The sequence below is a fragment of the Asterias amurensis genome, chromosome 2 (assembly GCF_032118995.1).
Source record: "Asterias amurensis chromosome 2, ASM3211899v1".
NCBI lineage: Eukaryota > Metazoa > Echinodermata > Asteroidea > Forcipulatida > Asteriidae > Asterias > Asterias amurensis.
The window spans coordinates 4,368,733-4,388,117 of NC_092649.1; the positions used below are offsets into that span (position 1 = coordinate 4,368,733).

Sequence of the window (19,385 nt, forward strand, 5' to 3'; positions counted from 1 at the left end):
AGAAAGTTCAGTTCACGATCTTGGATAACTTTGATACAACAATATCATTACAGATGACGTACCCGGGGCAAACCATTACAAAATTCGCGTCAGTCACCGACCAGATGGAAAGAAGGCGCCTGACTTCTCCATGGCGAAACGTTGCTACCCGCCCAACAGTGAGTACTTAAAATAGTGCGCCTTTCGCCGTACAATGCGGTCAATAAAAGTCATGAATCAGGATGAGGTACAACTCTTTTTTCCTCCAAAAAATTATAAAAAGGCCCTTCTACTGGTGAAGGACCCGTCAACTTTGTGATTGTATTGGTATTATTATATTGTCTGTTTTGGTGTCTATTATTATTCTGTCTGTTTTGGTGTCTATTGTGACAACACCCGTGTCAGGTTTTACATCCCAGCAGTGTTTAGCCTACACGTAGTGCACAGTAGCTTTCACCCTTTACACTGTAAAGAGCGGAAGAGTCGGCGGTTTGTGGCTTAAGGTTTTTTTCTTATGGAATTGACGTCAATTGGCCTCACGTGCTTCTGGGTTTCACTTTCTTTGCACATCATTCCTTTGCGGTTACCCCCTCCGAAATGATGATTGTACGCTCCCACGAGACGTTTCGTTACCACATCACGAATTCGAAAAGAGTTCATAGAAGATTCAAGACGATGAAGAAGAAGAAGATAAAAGCAGAAGAAGAAGACTTTTCTGACATTTCAGTGACATCTTTATTTCAAAATGATTGAAGTCACTTGTATTTGAATGCACAAGTACAGGTTAGGCTATAGGCTTTTCATTGAAAACACAAAACACTAACACGATTGAACAATAATTGGAAACTTTGGAACGCTAGGTGGCAGCAGACTTACCAGGTAAATTTCCATTGTTTACGTAGTTCTGAGCATGCACACATCACCGAGAACAATGGATTTTACCTGGTAAGTCTGCTGCCACCAAGAGTCCCAACAGTCTCCCCGCCAGCAGCAGAGACAGAACCCATGGTCCACCCCTCCAATAAGAAAGAAGAAGAAGCTTCGAAGAGAAGTAGAAGAATAATTTTGTGTCTATTTTCTCCAACAGAGAACGAGAATCCAGGTCCCACAGTATACAACCCAACTCTTGACACTAACGACGGGCCTAAATATAGCATGACCAAGCGATGGAGTAAAACCACAAGTAAATAAACCAATTTAATTATATTGCTATTAAGCGCAAATAAAATCCATTCATTTTAAAAATTGAGCGGTTAAGAGCACCGTACTCCATGCAGCTCTGGTACTTCTGACCAGCAGAGTGTGGGTTCGAGTCCCTGGTGTTTCTGGTTAACGTAACAGCAAACACTCTTCAGGTGGTGGCACAAAACTTATAAGGGGGTCTTTTAAAAGAGTGGCAATACAAACTGTGGGTAAACAGCCTACAGCATGCTTTCGTTAGCATAGAACTAAGCATTTGAGAAACAAAATCTCAAACAATACCATCTTTTAAAATGAAATTTTCAGATATTTTTTATTTCAAAGACCTACATCTACCCAAAGTATACCTAAAGGTTTCCCTTTAATTTTCGTGGACTTGATAAAACTAACAAGTTCCTTTCCTACTCTTGGCAGCCTTCGCGCCACTTTAATTGAGCTTTCACTCACCAGTGTGCTGATAGACCAATAAGGATTAACCAAGGTTAATTATTGTCTGCCATACGCGATAAAATTAGAGCCGCCATGCCCAGAGCTGTGTATGGCTCTGGCCAGCCAGGCCTGGCCAGGCCTGTATCACAGCGCCCTCAATCATCACCTTACTGTAAAAATAACTCATGTTGGCTCGAAGTGGGTGGGAAGCAGGAATTAACAGTGCACCCCGCCCCTCCCCCTAAAACCCCGAGTGAGCAAACCACAATCTGACAAGAGAAGCCTATGGTGGCCGATTACGCCTTCTTCCTCACCCCTTGAGGCATCAGTGACTGTCAGTGAGTGTGGTATAGGCAGCATGACTCGTGACTTCATGTTCGCCAAAAAAAGAGAGAAACACAAATTCAGGACTTTGGCAAGCACTTCACAAAGAACAACTCAATGAGAGAATATGAAATGTTGAAATTTTTACAGTTTGCGAAGCTTAGATGTTCTTATAAGATACGTTTTAAAGTCATCTTCTGGATCAAGAGAGATGTCACAACCCCAAAACTGTTCAGCTTTTATTTTGACCATTTCTTGATTTTTTGATGGATGTAAATTTTCCCTTTTTTGAGCAATCTTGCCTGCTCAAGTATCTGTAAATGGCACCGGTCCTAGTTTCATAGATCTGCTTAAGCACAAAAAAGTATCTAAGCACAACCGAATCATGCTAGATACTAGAATAAGGTTACCAGCCGAATTACCATGTCACATGTCCAAATTGTCACTGGTATCCAATTTCATAGAGCTGCTTAGATGCCAATTTTGCGCTTACTGTGCGATTTCCATTTCATAGGACTGCTAACCGTAAGCATACGAAAAGGCATGCTAACCTTCCAGTGCTTACCGCACGAAAATGAATGACGCTACAGTGCAAATCGACGGTGAACGCACAATATGACCGCCTAATTTTTCTTGATGGCCTGTGAAATACGCTTTCACCTTTACCACATTTTTCTGCTACAGCATATAAGCACGAAAATCTGCTTACAATTAACTGGGCCCTGCTGATTTCTGCCCGGAAAAAAAAAAATTGTTAGGCCCTAAGCTCTATGACATTTGGCCCAGGTCAGTCGTTTTGTATAAGGGACATGCTCTATTGACAGAATCAGGTGAACACACCGGTCTCATTATGACCCCTCTTATTTTGCAGAGAAAGCCTCCCCCGCTCCAAACTCTTACGACGTCACGAATGGCCAGACGAGGAAAGGACGCTCAACTGGACCGTTAGCAACGGTCAAAGGTCGAGCCTCGTCATACCTATACGCGGGATACGCCTTGCAGTCGTCCGTTAGGCTGTATGATTCTTAAAGGTTGTGTATACGACTCCAAAAATTCATGGCAGTTGTGACGTACTTGGCTATTACAAAGAAGTACAACAACTTTTTGATATTATAGTGCATTCTTAGAAAACTGCAACTTTAAATTAGGCCATACTGCTGTTTTGGAAAAAGATATCACTTTTTATCCCACTACAAATTTGAACCTGAGAAGCGTTACAGACAGTTAGGTTTCTCAGATTGTGTCTTCCAATTGCAGACTATCGCCTTTCTAAATATTTATGCATGAGGTACGTCACAATGTTAACTGCTAAACGAAGTGATAGGGGACGTGCGCCCATAGCCTCATTTTGGGTTAGAATTATGACGTCATGCATAAATATTAAGAGAGGCGTATTCTTCGCGTAAACGTAACCGCTCCAGCTACTCTGCATGCAATATCTCAGAAACGCTAATACATTTTAAAATGAAATATTCACAGGTTAATGTTATGGTTTATCTGTAATAACTGCATAGGATTGAAGCAAACAGTGTGTTCCAATAGGACGCTTGGCGGACTTACCAGGTAAAATCCATTGTTCTCGATAATATGCACATGCTCAGAACTACGTAAACAATGGACATTTACCTGGTAAGTCTGCTGCCACCTAGCGTTCCAAAGTCTCCTATTACCAAACGTATATAATCCATTAAACTTTTGTGAATGAAAAAATTCCAAGCTTCCTATGATAGTTATGCCGATGATATCAGCCAGAGTGTGTTTATAGACCATGCGAGTATCGCACGTACTGGAATATACTTTGCAATGGGGCCACTTTGGTTCCGTGAAGGAAACAAACTCAAGCACTTAAAAGATACTGGACACTATTGGAAATTGTCAAAGACCAGTCTTCTCACTTGGTGTATTTCAACAATATGCAGAAGAAAAAAACCTTTGAACATTTGAACTCAATAATTGGTCGGCGAAGTTGCGAGATAATAATTAAAGAAACACTACCATTGTCACACGAATTTGTTTGCTTTCAGCAGATGCTTGATTTCCAGCCCTCAAAATCTAATTCTGAGGTCTCGAAATCAAATTTGTGAAAAATTACTTTTTTTTCTCGAAAACTATACGTTACTTCAGAAGGTGCCGTTTCTCACAATGTTTTTTTTTTTTTTTTACTATCAACAGCTCTCCATTGATAGTTTCCAAGTAAATTTTTATGAAAAAAATTATTTTGAGTAACTACCAATAGTGTCCACTGCCTTTAGAGCTCGCATGGTCTAATATGGGCAAGACTTGCGCAGTATATTAACAGAGTTCCGAGAACTAAAGTTTAGAAGCTTTTTTCGGTCCCAAATCGCAAAAAATAAGCAATTATTCCTTTTCAATAAACCTTTAAGCTATAAGTAAGACTATTATCTTAAAGGATGACAACAAGTTCATGAAATTTTCTTCCGGTTATTTATAGTTATTGATGGTTTACTCACAAATCATGGGCAATATTAAACATTTACAAAGGTTTTTTTTCTCTTACAAAATTATAATATTATATTAAACAATGTTTGTTTCTGCTTACCAAAAATATATTTTATGATCATGAAGTTTATTTAAAATTTATACAGTGGCAACGTCATCTATTTCAATCTACTTTTAAAGGAAATGTACAGCATCGACATTTATGACTTGATTATACAATTATTTAATAACATTCAATAGAAACTCACTTCTTAAAAAACTGTCCGTATTTTTGGACAAACCAAAATAAATTTAAACTGCAACCAGGTCGAGTGGAAAAGTCATTTGAAAATAAAAATACTAATGCAACATATTTTTACAATTTCTTGTGCGTTTTAATTCTTCCTTGGGATTTAAAGGGACATCTCACATACAAACTCATGTAAGTATTCATGATTTGTTTGATAAATAAATAAATATTCACGTTAATAATTACTTACAATAAATTTGAGGCACAATCGTGAATCGATTTTGGGTACAAGTAGACTTACGGTGAATATTCATGTACATTAGATGAATATTAAAAATTCCCCAAATCGCAAATACAAACGTAAATATCTACGTGAATTTAGTGATTTGAGGTACGAATCATCAATGCTAATTGTTACGTCAATAATATAATCATGTCAAATCTTTATTCAAATCTTTTGAAAACATTATGTTCATGAAACAACGGACATCCCAATGACATCGCAAAAGTACATATTTTGAGCAACAAACTAAAAGTATAAACCAAATGTAATCAAATCCTAGAAAGCACTCTTGATAAGCTGTCGACAAGATGACTCCGGATTAACTCTTAAAAGAGTGATGTGGAAATCCGCTGGATTAAGATTAGATAATCCCTTTTAAACCCACATCATCAATCTAGATTTTAGTAGTATTAACACATTGTTTTTGGCCAAGTGCCACATCGCAATCAAGCCGCTTCTTTCAATATTGAAGCCTATTAAAGAGCCGTGAGCTTAGAATTTCCCCCAGAAACTTTACAACATCACCGATTCTTTAAAGGCAGTGGATACTATTGGTAATTACTCAAAATAATTATTAGCACAAACCTTACTTGGTTACGAGTAATGGTGAGCTGTTGATAGTATAAAACATTGTGAGAAACAGCTCCCTCTGAAGTAACGTAGTTTTTGAGAAAGAAGTAATTTTCCACGAATTTCCAGACCTCAGAATTATAATTTGGGGTCTCGAAATCAAGCATCTGAAAGTACACAACTTCGTGTGACAAGGGTGTTTTTTCTATCATAATTATCTCGCAACTAGCTCAAATTTTCACAGGTTTGTTGTTTTATGCACATGTTGAGAATACTGGTCTTTGACAATTACCAAATGTGTCCAGTGCCTTTAGAAGGGTCTATGTACTTTTTGTAGGACAACAAACACAATGTCTACAGATTTATACTTAACTTACACAGTTTGAAGATAAAGGTAGTAGAAAGCTTCCCTGAAAATATAACTTGCTGAGGTGCTGTAGTTTTTGAGAAATGAGTAAAACAATGTCATGAAAATAATTTTCGTCTCAGTGATCATGAGACGAAAATAGTTTTACATGTGAAAACGTATTTTCATGACATTTTTTTACTAATTTCTCAAAAACTACAGCACATCAGCAGCTTTCTACTACCTTTATCTTCAAACGGTGTAAGTTTAATGTAGGCAGCTGTAAGCGGTTGTATAAATGTTAGGCCTATTTATATCAATATTAACAATCGATGTGTCAAATGATGAACAAAAATTGCTTGAGTTTGTCGAATACAAGATCTGCAAAGAGTTACTCAATTTTGTTGAACAGCTTCCAAAGACGAAAGTAAATGCTGTAAATAATGTGCACATAAACTATATTACCATAACACATACGAGAACATTCGAACAAGGCAATTAGTTCACAAGATTACACAATTTGTATAAAACAAACATCATATGTACACACAATTCAACAGAGAAACTATAAACCACTCCTTGCTATGACATCACATACCATCTCATGGAGATGTAAGTTTGCTTTTATTTTGAATATTAATGTAATAACTCTTACTGCATTTATAACTTTACTTTGTTTGGTTAAGGTTCATTGCTGTTAGACCATTGACACTTGGTAAACTGTTCAAAATGTGTTCCGATTCTTCATCTCAAGCTTTGCGCAGCAGTCGTTGCCATCAGAGAACCAATCACTGAAATGATTGTTTTGTCAAAAGGCGCCATTTTGCTCATCACCATAGCTTACTTTTTGTTTGAGCCAATCAGCCAACACAAACTCATGACGTCAGCAAACTGTTATCCCTCTCCTCCTCGCTCATTGGTCACAAGTAATCAACCCATAGAGGGCGTTTCATCCAAGAGATATACACTTGGAGGTTTGCTTCTTGGCCTTGAATGCCATTGGAGCCTCAATGAACACCAGCTCCTCCTGGTTGTGTCTCGGCGTCCAGACGTACCTTTCTTCCTCGACCTCCTCAACCTCCTTCGCTTGCTTTATCTCTGCGACGCCCTCAGTGGCTACGTTCAAGTATGCAAATGTAACATCTGGCAAAGTGTCGCTACTGCGGCTTTGGTCCGGTGACCCATCACGGGAAAGTCTGTCGTAGTTGTCTTCATCCTCAACGGTGAGACCGCTCGTGGAGGTACCTACGGAGGGCACCGCGTACTCCGGTGGGCAGTTCTCCGCAACTACGGGAAAGTTCTGCCTGTGCCGTTCTAGCTTGTCGTAGCCGTTCCCGCTAACCCGGTGCGGGAGAATCTGGTTAGACAGGGAGCAGTAGCCAACGCTCGAGCCTATTGATGAAGATGCAGGTGAATGTGACGTCATCCAGGGGTCATCGTCGTCTTCGTAGCACTCGGTCCCCAAGGCAACGCTTACCTCGTCGGGTTCAAGGGTCACGTAGACTGGGCGTGCATTTTTCCTCTTGTTATCCAACTTGACGTTGACGTAGGTAGGGCTGTGTTTTCGGACTGCTGCGTCTCCGATGGTGACGTCATTATCGGGTTCTTCCGGGATCAAGGACTCGGTGTCTTTGTGGGGCGAGATTATGTCGATCGGGGATGACTTCATCCAATGTTTCGATTTCTCCAGGGATGTGTATGAGTATGGGCTCGGGGAACGCTGCTGGCGGGCTGGGGACGAGTATTTAGGCTGAGATGGTTGGAGGGTCGAGTTGATAGATCGTGGAGTTTGATCGTGTGTGACGTCAAGTCGACACGGAATGGGAGGGGAAGGTCGACTTGTCTTTGGGGTCGGAGGGAGGTTGTGTAGCGGAGCGCATTTATTTTGCGTCGAAGTCGACACTCTGCGGCCGGATTCCCTTGAGTATTTCTGAGATGACAGCGAGGAGGAGGTGCTGGAGATTAGACTTGTCGTGTCCTTCCAGCATTTTTCGTACACCACGTGCTTGACGATTCCGGAGTCGTCGTCATCGATGAAGGTCACCCCGCTGCAATCGGACATGCCGGACTGACCGGATTGGTCGGAACCGGAACGTTGGGTACGCTCGGAAGGACCGGAACGAAAACTGTCGTCGTTGCAATCTGTGGCAAAGAAGGGGACAATTTAACCATTATTTATTTTTATTTAGACAAGGTAGCCTCATCGGTTCTCCAACTGCTACCCTTAAAGGCCACGTCTGTATACAGTACGAATTAAAATAATAAAGTTGTAATATTACAAATCAGAAAGTCAAGTAAATTAAAAAAACAGGCAAATGTAAAGAGATGAATACTACGTTTGGTAGACCTATAAAGCTAGAATGGAGTAGAATAAATATAAGCCAGTTACCGTTGAAATGGCAAGATGCGGGCTCACCAATTCACATATATACACAAATTACTGTACTCTAAACTTGTGAAGCTAGCTTAAGTATTGCACAATGAACGGTTTTTGAAAAAATACAAGAAAAATAAATATACAGGGTACAGTGACACTGTAAACTACAAGGATTATAATAAATATTCATTTATAGTCATCATGATTAGATTAAAGATTAATTTTACAAACAGTCTCACAACTAACACCTTGTTTGTGTTGTCTCATAAACCAAGAATCAATTAAATACGGTTTTTAACACAGTTTTTTAAAACATTTTTTAAAGTGCACTTTAAACGACGGCAGTGGCGTAAGTTTTGGACCGTCTCCTATCAGGCGGCTACGGCTATGGCTTGATCACTGCGTCACAATGCGTTAAAGTATAGCACGTCCTTAACAACAACCTTAGCAACAGGTGTAGCCGTAGTCGTAGCCGCCTAGTCAGATACGGCTTCGATGAGTTGAGTTTGAAATGGACACTTTTGAAGCGAAATATCCAGGACGTTATGTCCCCCATACGATCAAATAGCATGGGCTTATAAGAATATAGAGAAGTTGATTTGAAAGAGGTTACCATACACACATAGGTTTTTGGTAAATCAGTTTATATTGATTAATCGACAATGCTCACCTTTGCTTATTGTACTGATAACGCAATTTATCTGGCTTGCTTCTTCTTCGATTATATTTTCTCCATTATTTAACCTTTATTAGAATCGATAAAAAACACAAATACATCAATAATCAATACATGTAAATAACCGATCAGTAAAAAAAAGTAAACTATCAATAAAAACGAATCTTAAACACCTATGCTACCAGTGTCAAATTTGTCACAATTCAGACGAGATAAATGAGTATCTCACACAATTGAAAAAAAAAACCTAAGACATCTAGTTCGAAATGTGTTTGACTTGGGGGCCATTCAGAATATTCAATGTTAAAATAGTAATACTTGTTCCCAAAATTGTTTGTACCTACCCACAAATATTAAACGGCTTTATTATATAATGTATAGATAGACTGAAGAACAAAAGAATAAAATTATGCCTCAAATGAACAAGATGTTTGAGATCAAAGGTCTCAAACATCAGTTATGGCTTTTCATGGCTTAAACACAAAACTTTGTAGTGAAGTCAGGAATGATGGCAATTTGGTAAGCATGGTCAGGTGGGTATTTTTTCATTTATTTTTTTCATTTGTAGTTTTTTAATACAAAATGATTTCCGATATTCAGTTATTTATTTTGACCCACAAAATAATAATATTGAAGTTTTATATAGCGCACGTATCTACCAAACAAGGTATTCAAGGCGCTGAGTATAAAAAAAAAGAATCGGAAGTTTTAAAATTGACTATTCTGAATAGTCAATGTTTTACTCGCTGTGATTTATTGGATAACGCAACCGATATGCTAGACTTGCCACAAGGCTAAAACAAGTGCTAACCTTTTAAACTTGACTGTATTTAGAGCAAATCACTACGTGTTTTGGCTGGCTCTATAGCCATGTAGGTATACAGGCCAGTCAATGATAACATCAGCACAAGAAATGAAGACCAAATGTTTTAAAAAGTCACAGAGCCAACTATTTTTGTAGATGTATAACGGGTTATCGCTGCTATCAATTTTGATATCCCGCGGGATTAAGATAGCAAATAGACGTTAACAACACTCAAACTCTCTGTGCTATTGTTAAAGTAGTTGTAGCTGTGTTATTATTGTTATTTACCCCACCAAAACAACATCAGTACATTAGTTAAGTGAGGGGGTAACTTAAAGAAATATAGTGCAGACAAAACAAAGTTAAGTACAATAAGTAAATAAAAAGGACTTATGTTTTACAAAATTGAGTGTTGCTGAAATTGTTGTTGTTGACTCTGTAGTCGATGTCGACAATGTCGTTATTGCTGTCGATGATGATGTTGTGATTGTTGGTGTTACTTGTGTTGTGTCGTTGATTATTGTTGTTCTTGTTGATCAACACTAACAACAAAATCACTAGCGACAACATCAAGCGAAACAAAGACAGCAGCATTCAGCAATTATAGAGTTACACTTCTTCGACAAAATTAACAACAATTATATTAAAAACAATAACATAAATGGACTGTATCGACAAAACATGATGATGTTGATGTTGTTTAAGTTGTTGTTGTTGGTGTGGTTGTTGTTGTTGTTGTTGCTGTTGTTGTTGTTGTTGTTGTTGTTGTTGTTGTTGTTGTTGTTGTTGTTGGTGTTGTTGTTGTCTTTAACTTGTAATAGTTTATTTGATGTTGCTGCTGTTGTAAGTGTTGATGTTTTTTACTTTGTTGCTGAGTTGTTGTTGTACGACGATTGTTGTATATAATTAAATGATTGTTCTCCACAGCAAGACACCGATACAATTCTCTAAAGAGCTTGGGTGGGGCGGGGTGACGTAGGGGTGGAGAAGAATGAGTATCTAATAATATCCATACACTCATCATTGTCCTAGAATCATAGCGTCGTAATTCACCCGTCATGAATCAATGTCAAAATAATGTGATTCATGCACACGACTGTTATTACAACAACTTTACATCACTCAGGTTGTGTTGACTTGTGTCGTGAGCCTATGAAATAACTCGAAAAAAATATAATGGCCTGAAGATTTTACCATGTGGAAGAGTCTTTTTCGAAGGCTAAAGAAGTTGAAATAACAGACGAGAGTATGCCATCGGAAACCCTTGTAGATATTCGGGGAGCGGTAAAACTAGGGCAGATATTTAGGGGGGCACAAGGGTACACACAAGTTTTCTCGGGGCACTTTTATAGTAAATTTAAGCCGTGGTTTCCGTTCGCATTTTACCCTGATATCGGCGCTCTTGTTAGCCGTTCGTGATTTTGTTTACAGGATGATATGACGCTGAGGTGAAAGTTCAAATTTTAAAAAGTCCAGAAATGTGCTGCAACCCCCCCCCCAAACACCGGTTTCCAATCAGGGCCCGAATTTATAGAGCATATATAACAGTAGCTAAACATAACAATATTATGCTCTCCACAATAAGGTTACCAGCCAAAATACCATGTCATGTACACCAAAAATGTACATTTTTTGACAGGTATCCTGAAAGCTTTGCTAAGCCCAAGATGTGTAATCGAATTAGTCTGCTCGGGCAGCTCTTTAAAATTTGGCACATGTCAAGACATAGTAGTGTGCCAAATGGGAGAGCTTCTGCTATTAATTATAAAATATCCACAGGGGTTAAACATTAAGGTTTTTTTCTCTTTCGTTTTTGTAATTAGGATTTGCTTGCTTGATTGCTGAAAAAATTATGATAGGGAACATGCGTCAGTCATCGAAGAGTGAATAGACGCAAGCGACCATTACACAATTTGTTGAGCTTGTGCCAACTTTTTGTAAGTTTCAATTCCTGTATTCCCAGCACACCCTGTGTCTTGCGGAAGTCTGAGTAATGTCCCGCTTGCTTCATGTACAACTTGTCATTTTTTACCCGTCAAGAAATGTTTTAAAGGGGCGCCCCTTATAAAGAATTTCTGATGGGGGAGGTGAGTGTGATTATAGACCCACTATGAGGGCAGAGATGGTTCTTGAGATTGATTTAGCCGAGTAGCGCATAATTTTTGTTGCGCAAGCTGTAATACATCCTAGGGAGCTGAGTTGGTTTAAGGAATGAATAAAACGGCCCACCAGTTAGCAGGGGTAGTACTTTATGAAGCGCTTTGAGACGCCCTCCGGGTGTGTAAAGCGCTAAATAATAACCGAATAATTGTCATCATTGAATTGTTGTCCGCCATCTTTGCTGTCCAACAAGGGAAACATCATGCACACGGATCCTGTTTGTGGGTCCCGCTTTTGTTGTTCTATTATTCCATTTTGTATCAAATTCTCTTGTGGGGGTCATGGGGCCAATTTGCAAAAGAGCTTAGGTAGGATGAATACATAAATATGAATATAATGTATCTATCAAATTCATGTCATAATGTATATTAATCCTGAAAATTGTTATGTATGTATACCCTTTACATGTATACTAGTGTGGAAATGCCAAGACGGTGATGTCATATGCCAGTGGTCTCATGACCCGACCTACTTGCAGGTTTTGGCTGCGGCTACGATCAGACCAAGCGAAAGCCTAGTCGTCAGCCGTAGTGCATAAGTAGCCACTGGCCATAGCCGAAGTCGCTTCGCTGGGACATTGCCACTTAGTCACCTTTAACTACTAACAAGAATCAACGGTAGAAACAATGTATTAAGGCCATAAAGAAACTTAGTTAGGTTTCTATAACTCAAAAATAGTTTAAAAACAAAATCGAAAATTCATTTTTAAATATTACTGAGATTGGCGTTAATATAAAAAGACCACGGAGTACCACGAACGCCTGAGTTTCTGTTGCCCTGGTCTTAGCATCGGTGCCCTCTTCAAAGGTTTTCATAGATTATAAGATTTCCCAATGGAAGTGCCCTTTGTCAAATGAAAATGACCCTGCCCTCTCAACGACAAAATTCCAGTCCCTATTAATATAACCATGAAGAAAAATGTATGAAAACATGTGTAGCTATATTCATCATCAACAGCCATATCAAGGGAGTGCATTTTTGTTGAAAAAAAAAAAATGCGTTTTAGATAGTTTGTTTCATGTTTGATGTTGTTCTAGGTAAATGGTAGAATATTTCTTCACTGTGTCGTTTATTATGCTTGTCACATCTCAGTAAAAGTAGGTCACCAAAACATTCTCTCTGTAACATTGTTGTAACAAGAATGGTATTATGCTTGGATAATAATATGTCATAGCAATATTGAGCTACGTATTTTGTGTTGTATTCCATTCATTATTAACAGATCACCTGTGTACATTGCTATACTCACTTTGGCACACGTGGACCTCCAATGCAACACACCGGCCCGCCACCCTGTATGTGTATGGCGAAGTGAGCAGCGTAACTAGCGACTGCAAACAAGACTATCAAAAGGGTCAGAACCAGTAAGATGATGAGAAGTTTCATGTCAACTAGTCCGTGGGGCGGATTCTGGTCCGGCTGAGGGGTGTGGCCGGAGTCAGGGTCCTTGGTAATCCGGGGCGGGACGTTGGAGGGTGAGGTGTGATGCGGACCGACAGTGAGAAAGACTCCGGTGAGTCCGGGCGAGGATCCGGGCGTGTTTGTTGGGAGTGCGCCCTCTGGAACACCTTGAGTCGGACCAGGGGAATCTGTTTTGTCAAGAGAAAACAAAAACCTATGAAAATACAAACATCATCTCATATTAATGAACGGCCTTAAAACCCCAATCAAAACTTTATCGAATTGTGTTCTGGAAAGCATTTGGAGTATTATTGTCCCTGCACTTAACAGTTTCCCATAGTCTTTATAAACACAACTCCTTTTGGAGCACCCAGTCTTTAGAACGTCCATTGGAGAACTTTCCTTCTTGCTTTCCAGAAGGTATCTAAAATAAGCCCGTCCTAAACTAAGATATGATTTTTTTGGTTTGACTGCTGAAAACCATAAGACGAGTCTGAACTTTCAAAAACCAATCATGTGATACAGGACTAAACTATGGAAAGGCTTGGATCTGGTCATGTGAAAGTCTTCACCACACACTCTCTGATGGGAAACACCATAAGGCATTTTTGTATGTAAATAAGAATTCTGCCAAGGTATTACGTTTGTGTGATTAATTTTGGGCATGAAATTGTGGTCTAACTTGAGGTCTGGAAAAAAGGGGGTCACGCTGTCAAAAAGGTCGCTCTCTAAAGTCTAAACTAGTACAGTTTTCCCCCTATTGGGAAGCACTGTTCCTGATTCTTCTAAATGCAGTGCTAATGTGTTTCCGTGTAAATTATGTCCAGGTGGGTGAATAGAAACCGTACGTTAAAGGATGGGGGTACTTTTTGTAACACAAAACACTAATGTCCACAGATTTACATTACCTTACATGGTTTGAAGATAATGATGGTACTAGAAAGCTTCCTTTAAAATATTACTTGCTGAGGTGCTTTTAGCTTTGAGAGAGTAGTAAAACAATGTCAGGAAATACGTTTTACATACTAAAATAATTTTCGTCTCACAGAAAAATATTTTCGTGACTTGTTTTTACTAAATTCTCAAAAACTACAGCACCCCAGTAAGTAATATTTAAAGGGAAGCTTTCTACCATAATTTTCTTCAAACCATGTAAGTTTTAAATGTACATCTGAGACCATTGTGTTTTGTGTCCTACGAAAATTATTCACTCAGACCCTTTCGATTGTTTTAGTCCTATATAAATGTATATAATTATGATTTGAGGCATTGCATGGTGAGGTATTAATTTATGTTTGGTTTGCGGTAACACCATGTGTGTGTATCTACTTGCCAGGTAGAGTTTGTTCTTGGAGAACTGTCTTACTTATTCGGATAAGTCGGATGTTCGGGAGACTTCTCAGTTCTGAAAAGAACTGTCCTGCTTTTTCACTAGTTAAATGTAGATGTTTTAAAATAAAACTAATCAGGTGAATATTTCATAATCAAATAGTTAGTGGCCTGACGTTTTTACCCTGCAAAGTCTTCTGAAGTTGCTTTTATTGACAACACAAAAAACAAGTACAGGTGTTCTGGTGTAACAAAAACAGTTGTAAACGATGATAGATATGAAAGCCTCACTGAGAGAGCAGGGGGAATGAAAAGAAAGGAGGTTAAAAAGAGGGGATGGTTTTGGGGAAGGGACTTGTTTGACCACTAAAGGTAGAGAACATAAAATGTTTTTATTATGGGGCGCCCTCTTTTGACCATGCCTCGAACCTATTCAATGATGCGCACCTGTTATTGGTCTTTCGGGTACGCACACGTTCCCCTGCCGCCGGTAACCAGCGCAGCACATGAAGCCATGGACGTACACAGTGCGAAACGACTTCCTGTAAATCGGTGAGAATACCACCCTAAACAACAACAACAACAACAACAAGGTTAATAAAAATCAACAATTTCCTCCAAAACCAACCCCTCCAATCTGACGTCTTTGTCAGGACTTAAACAGCTTACACGAAAGGTAATCCTGGATTTAAGAGACTTTCTGTGGCTGTCTGAAACCGCCTCAATTTCGCTTTAACTTTTGGAAAGTCACTGACGTTTAGTTTTAGCGATACCTTGGTACAAAATAACCCAACCCATAATCCCAGTTTCCTCGCCCTTGACCCAGAAAGTAAATATCCTTACAACTTATTAAGACACATTCTTGACGGTGTTGACCCGACCTATTTTTTCTCTCTAAGGAGCTTGTATTAAAAGAGTTGGTTCGCACTTTTGAAAGTCAGACTTGGTATCTGTCTGTGATCTATTACTCTTTAAGAGTGAAAGTATTGAGAGTGGACAGGTATACTGCAAAAATAGGGTGTTAAATTGACACCATGGGTGTTGTCACTTATTGTATGTATACACAAACAAAAGAATCAAAATTTACACCATAAGGGTGTTAAAAAATAACACTAGTTTCAAAAAGAGTATTATTGGTGTTATGTTATTCACCTCTGGTGTTAATTTCGATACTCTGTTCGGTATCTATTTTGATTGTGAAAACACCCATGGTGTCAATTTTAACATCACAATTTTTGTAGTGCACCGTGCTCCGAGTAAAGTCTCACTCTTTGCGTGTGAAAAGTTAGGCCTGTGTCATCATTACATTTAGATACACTGGACACTATTGGTATAATTGTCAAATTAGTCTTCACAGTTTGGTATATCTCAACATATGCATAAAATAATAAAACTGTGAAAATTTGAGCTCAGTCGGTCGTCGCGAGATATTAATGAAAGAAACAAACCCGCCCATGTCGCACCATGGTCGCACGAAGTTGCGTGCTTTGAGATGCTTGATTCGAGACCTCAAATTCTAAATCTGAGGTCTCGAAATCAAATTCGTGGAAAATTACTTCTTTCTCGAAAACTACGTCACTTCAGAGGGAGTCGTTTCTCTCAATGTTTTCTACTATCAACCTCTCCCCATTACTCATTACCAATGTAAAGGTTCCGGATCTATAAAACGCACACTTGTAACTATATAGGCCTACTAACAGTTAACATTAAAAACACATAAAAAAAAAACGGCTGTTGATGTTTCAAGGACTAAGATGACGGCTTGATGACGTCAACTCATAAAGTCCTTTTAAATCTGGTAAGAATAACTTTGTTGGTTAGCTACTTTTGTGCATAATAGTATATATAACCAGCTCTATGAAATTGGGACCAGTGTGTAATATTATAATACAAATATCTAATTTACATGTTGAATAATGTAGGTATGAATAAAACATTGTTCATACTTGTATTGTTGGCATCCATTCAGTTGCAACCACGTGCATAAGCCTCCTCTGGCGTTCACCAATGAGCTCTGGAGTTTCGACTCGGTGAAAGATTCAACTTTTCTGAAAGAAAGAAAACAAAATAATTAGCATGGTATCAGTCAATACCAACCATTATAAGAACTTTTAAATTTCTTTCGCGACGTTGCAGCTTTGCCAAGCAGTGGTTGGCAAATTACGGGCAGCCATCACTATTCTTTAACATTTATAAATTTCGTTTTTTTGTACCTGTAAATTAAAGTTAAAGATTCATTTATTAGGCTACTCAGCAGTTTCTTTTATAGGCCTATAAGACATTTCCCAAATACATGAATCAGTCGGAGGGGTGCAGGTACGGGGCGTGCGGTCTCTAACGCCGATCGATCGGCCGCGATGCTCACGGGACTTCCCGTGTTACCCCAAGTCTGCCATAGTTACACCACAGAGAGGGGCTGTGTACTGTAAACTGTCAATTTTTGTTTTTAGATATAATAGGAGAATATGCATTGCAATGCCTTGTGACATGAAATTCCAATGGGAGAGGTGTGACCGGCTTTCTTTCTCTCTTTTTTTGAAATAATCCTCCAAGGTGGAAAATTTGCATAACGGCGTTATTAATAACGTAGTCTCATCTCAACACAGGAATTGGCAGTGGGGCCATGTCACACAAGTCAATTTACAGGCAACCAGTTCCAGGCAATCTCCATGAAGAAAAAGCATTCACATTTGAAAGTTCACCTATTTTTCTTGTGGATCGTAAGACAATGTTTGGAACCATGGCCCGTTTGCTACCAAAGTGGTATAAAGTGGTAATGTAGTATGCACTGCAGTTGGTTGCCCCCAAGTTGCCTGCAAAAGTTGCCTCGTGTGACAAGGCCCGGCATGTACAGGAATATCCTATAGAGAAGTTCTAACAGCCCCAAATCATGTCAATCTAAGAAAGGGTCTTTGAAGAAGATTCATGAATCGAAAGATCTTGACATTCAGACCAGAGTAATACACGTGTAGCTGAAAGTTTCCGGTGTATGCGAGATCTTAAACAGGTGTTGCTAGCTTGCCAAACGAGTCATTCTTACTTAAAGACAGACCAAGCGGGGGTTTACTGTCAAATTTCCTGGGGAAAAATGATTAAAGGTATCATTGGTTTATGGGAACTCTTTCTATTCCTTTAAACTCATTCTACAACCAATTTCTACGACAACAGCAAGTTTCACGTCTTTAAATTGTAGCTTAAATTCTGCAAAGGCATTTGGGTAATTCTAGCGACACAAAAGTTTAACTGCCTTATTTTGTTGACAGAGGCGAGCCATTTTATTGCTTACGGCATTTTGTTATTGAAACAAATATATGTTGTTTTCTCGGAAGAGCATTTACAGGCACACTGTGTGAGCACAGTGATGACGTCAGGTTACTTGGGTCAACATGTTTGTCTTTGGTATTTTTTCCCCGGCAGAATGGATAGTGCTTAAAAATGTTGCTTGCTTAGCAAAACCCAACAGGACAGCTGTGTACGGTTACTGCTGTGAAAATATTTTTCGCTAAATTAGCAAAACTTGGACCAAACTGAACTGTCAAAATTAAGCAAATTTTTGTGTTTGTGTCGCAGACGATGTTGCTGAATTGTAAGCGTATTTCACAGGTTAAACACAATTTGGCGACCAACTTCAGTGGTCACTGGATTACGCTATTCAATGTTTACGATAAGAGCCGAAAGGTAAAGCGTGTAAACCTTACATGTTCTTACGGAATAGCAGCACTATAACTGAAAGTGAGCACACACTGTAGCCTCAAGGAAATTGAGGCCTTCGCCGTGCTAGGAAAATCAAAATGCTTAACAGCTTCATGAGATTGGGAACAGCTGTTCAAACCCGTAAAAATAAGACCGGACACCCGTAGGTGATCCAACCATAACTCAGATGTTTTACTTCATTTCCACATGCCCTGCTTTTAAAACTTCATCATACGTAGATAAAATATGACACGGGGGATGGAGGCCTCGAAGCGGCGTACAATCGGAAGCGGCCGAGGGTCCAGGGCCGCGCTATCAGGGGCTCGAAGGAGACTAGCTTCCTTCCATAACATTTTGAGTCACACCCTCTTATGGACAGCTGAGCGGAGGGGTGGATGCATGTGCCGGGGGGGGGGGGGTTAAATGGGTTAGACTTGTGGACAAGTCGTTTATGGTCCCACGCGGTGAGATAGTCACGAGTTGCACTGGTCTTCTATTTCGCAGTTCTCTCAGCTTTTGATTCTGCGCTTATACGCCCTGCCCACGGCCCATACGAGTACAAGAGCACCACAAGCGTATGCTGGTTTCATAAAGCTAGGACCGGTCCTAGCTCTATGTTGGTATGCAGTGAATAACTATTGGACCCTGTTTGCAAAAGCATTACGTAACAAGCCTGTACGTTTCTTTTTTGAAAGGGCAAGAGCACCAAGACATTTTCTCCTTGGTAAAGGGCACCTTATGAGGAAACTGTGAATTTCTACTGGAACATTTTAAGGGCACCAACGCAATGACCAGGGGACATGGAGGCAATCATATTTTGTTGCCTCCATGAAGTATCAGGCCTGACGTAAATCCTCGTTATTGCAAAATAAAAACTCCTTGTAACGGCTCATAACTTGTCCATAAATCCAACCAAATTTCCTTTCTGGGAAAACTTGATTACTCAGATCACGGTCACGGGCCCAGTCCACCCTCCCTGATCCCCCTGCAACACACGGTGTAAAACATCTCAGTACCAGGTGTCGCCTCTGTGGTGTTTGTCTTAACTGATTATGACAAGACCTTCTGAGTTCTATCAGAGTGAAGGGATAGAGGGGTCTGCGGGAGAGATCCATGAGTGAGGT

General features: G+C 39.5%; 2 protein-coding genes across 3 annotated transcripts in view; one reads left to right on the plus strand and one right to left on the minus strand.

Moving 5' to 3' along the window:
• Nucleotides 1–4,457, plus strand: part of LOC139954528 (uncharacterized) — a 39,126-nt gene extending 34,669 nt beyond the window's left edge. Inside the window, exons 11-13 of one of the 2 annotated variants that reach the window (XM_071954372.1) lie at nt 54–158; nt 1,067–1,162; nt 2,804–4,457. In XM_071954372.1, the coding sequence (XP_071810473.1) occupies nt 54–158; nt 1,067–1,162; nt 2,804–2,961 (359 nt within the window). In that variant the 3' untranslated portion in view covers nt 2,962–4,457. The remainder of the gene's footprint in view (nt 1–53; nt 159–1,066; nt 1,163–2,803) is intronic. The other variant, XM_071954371.1, reaches the window with a different exon arrangement.
• Nucleotides 4,458–4,959: 502 nt separating this feature from the next.
• Nucleotides 4,960–19,385, minus strand: part of LOC139934133 (uncharacterized) — a 32,191-nt gene continuing 17,765 nt past the window's right edge. Inside the window, exons 4-8 of the mRNA XM_071928427.1 lie at nt 16,515–16,616; nt 15,016–15,134; nt 13,088–13,427; nt 8,868–8,941; nt 4,960–7,962 (exon numbers count right to left, since the gene is read on the minus strand). Of these exons, the coding sequence (XP_071784528.1) occupies nt 6,770–7,962; nt 8,868–8,941; nt 13,088–13,427; nt 15,016–15,134; nt 16,515–16,616 (1,828 nt within the window). The 3' untranslated portion in view covers nt 4,960–6,769. The remainder of the gene's footprint in view (nt 7,963–8,867; nt 8,942–13,087; nt 13,428–15,015; nt 15,135–16,514; nt 16,617–19,385) is intronic.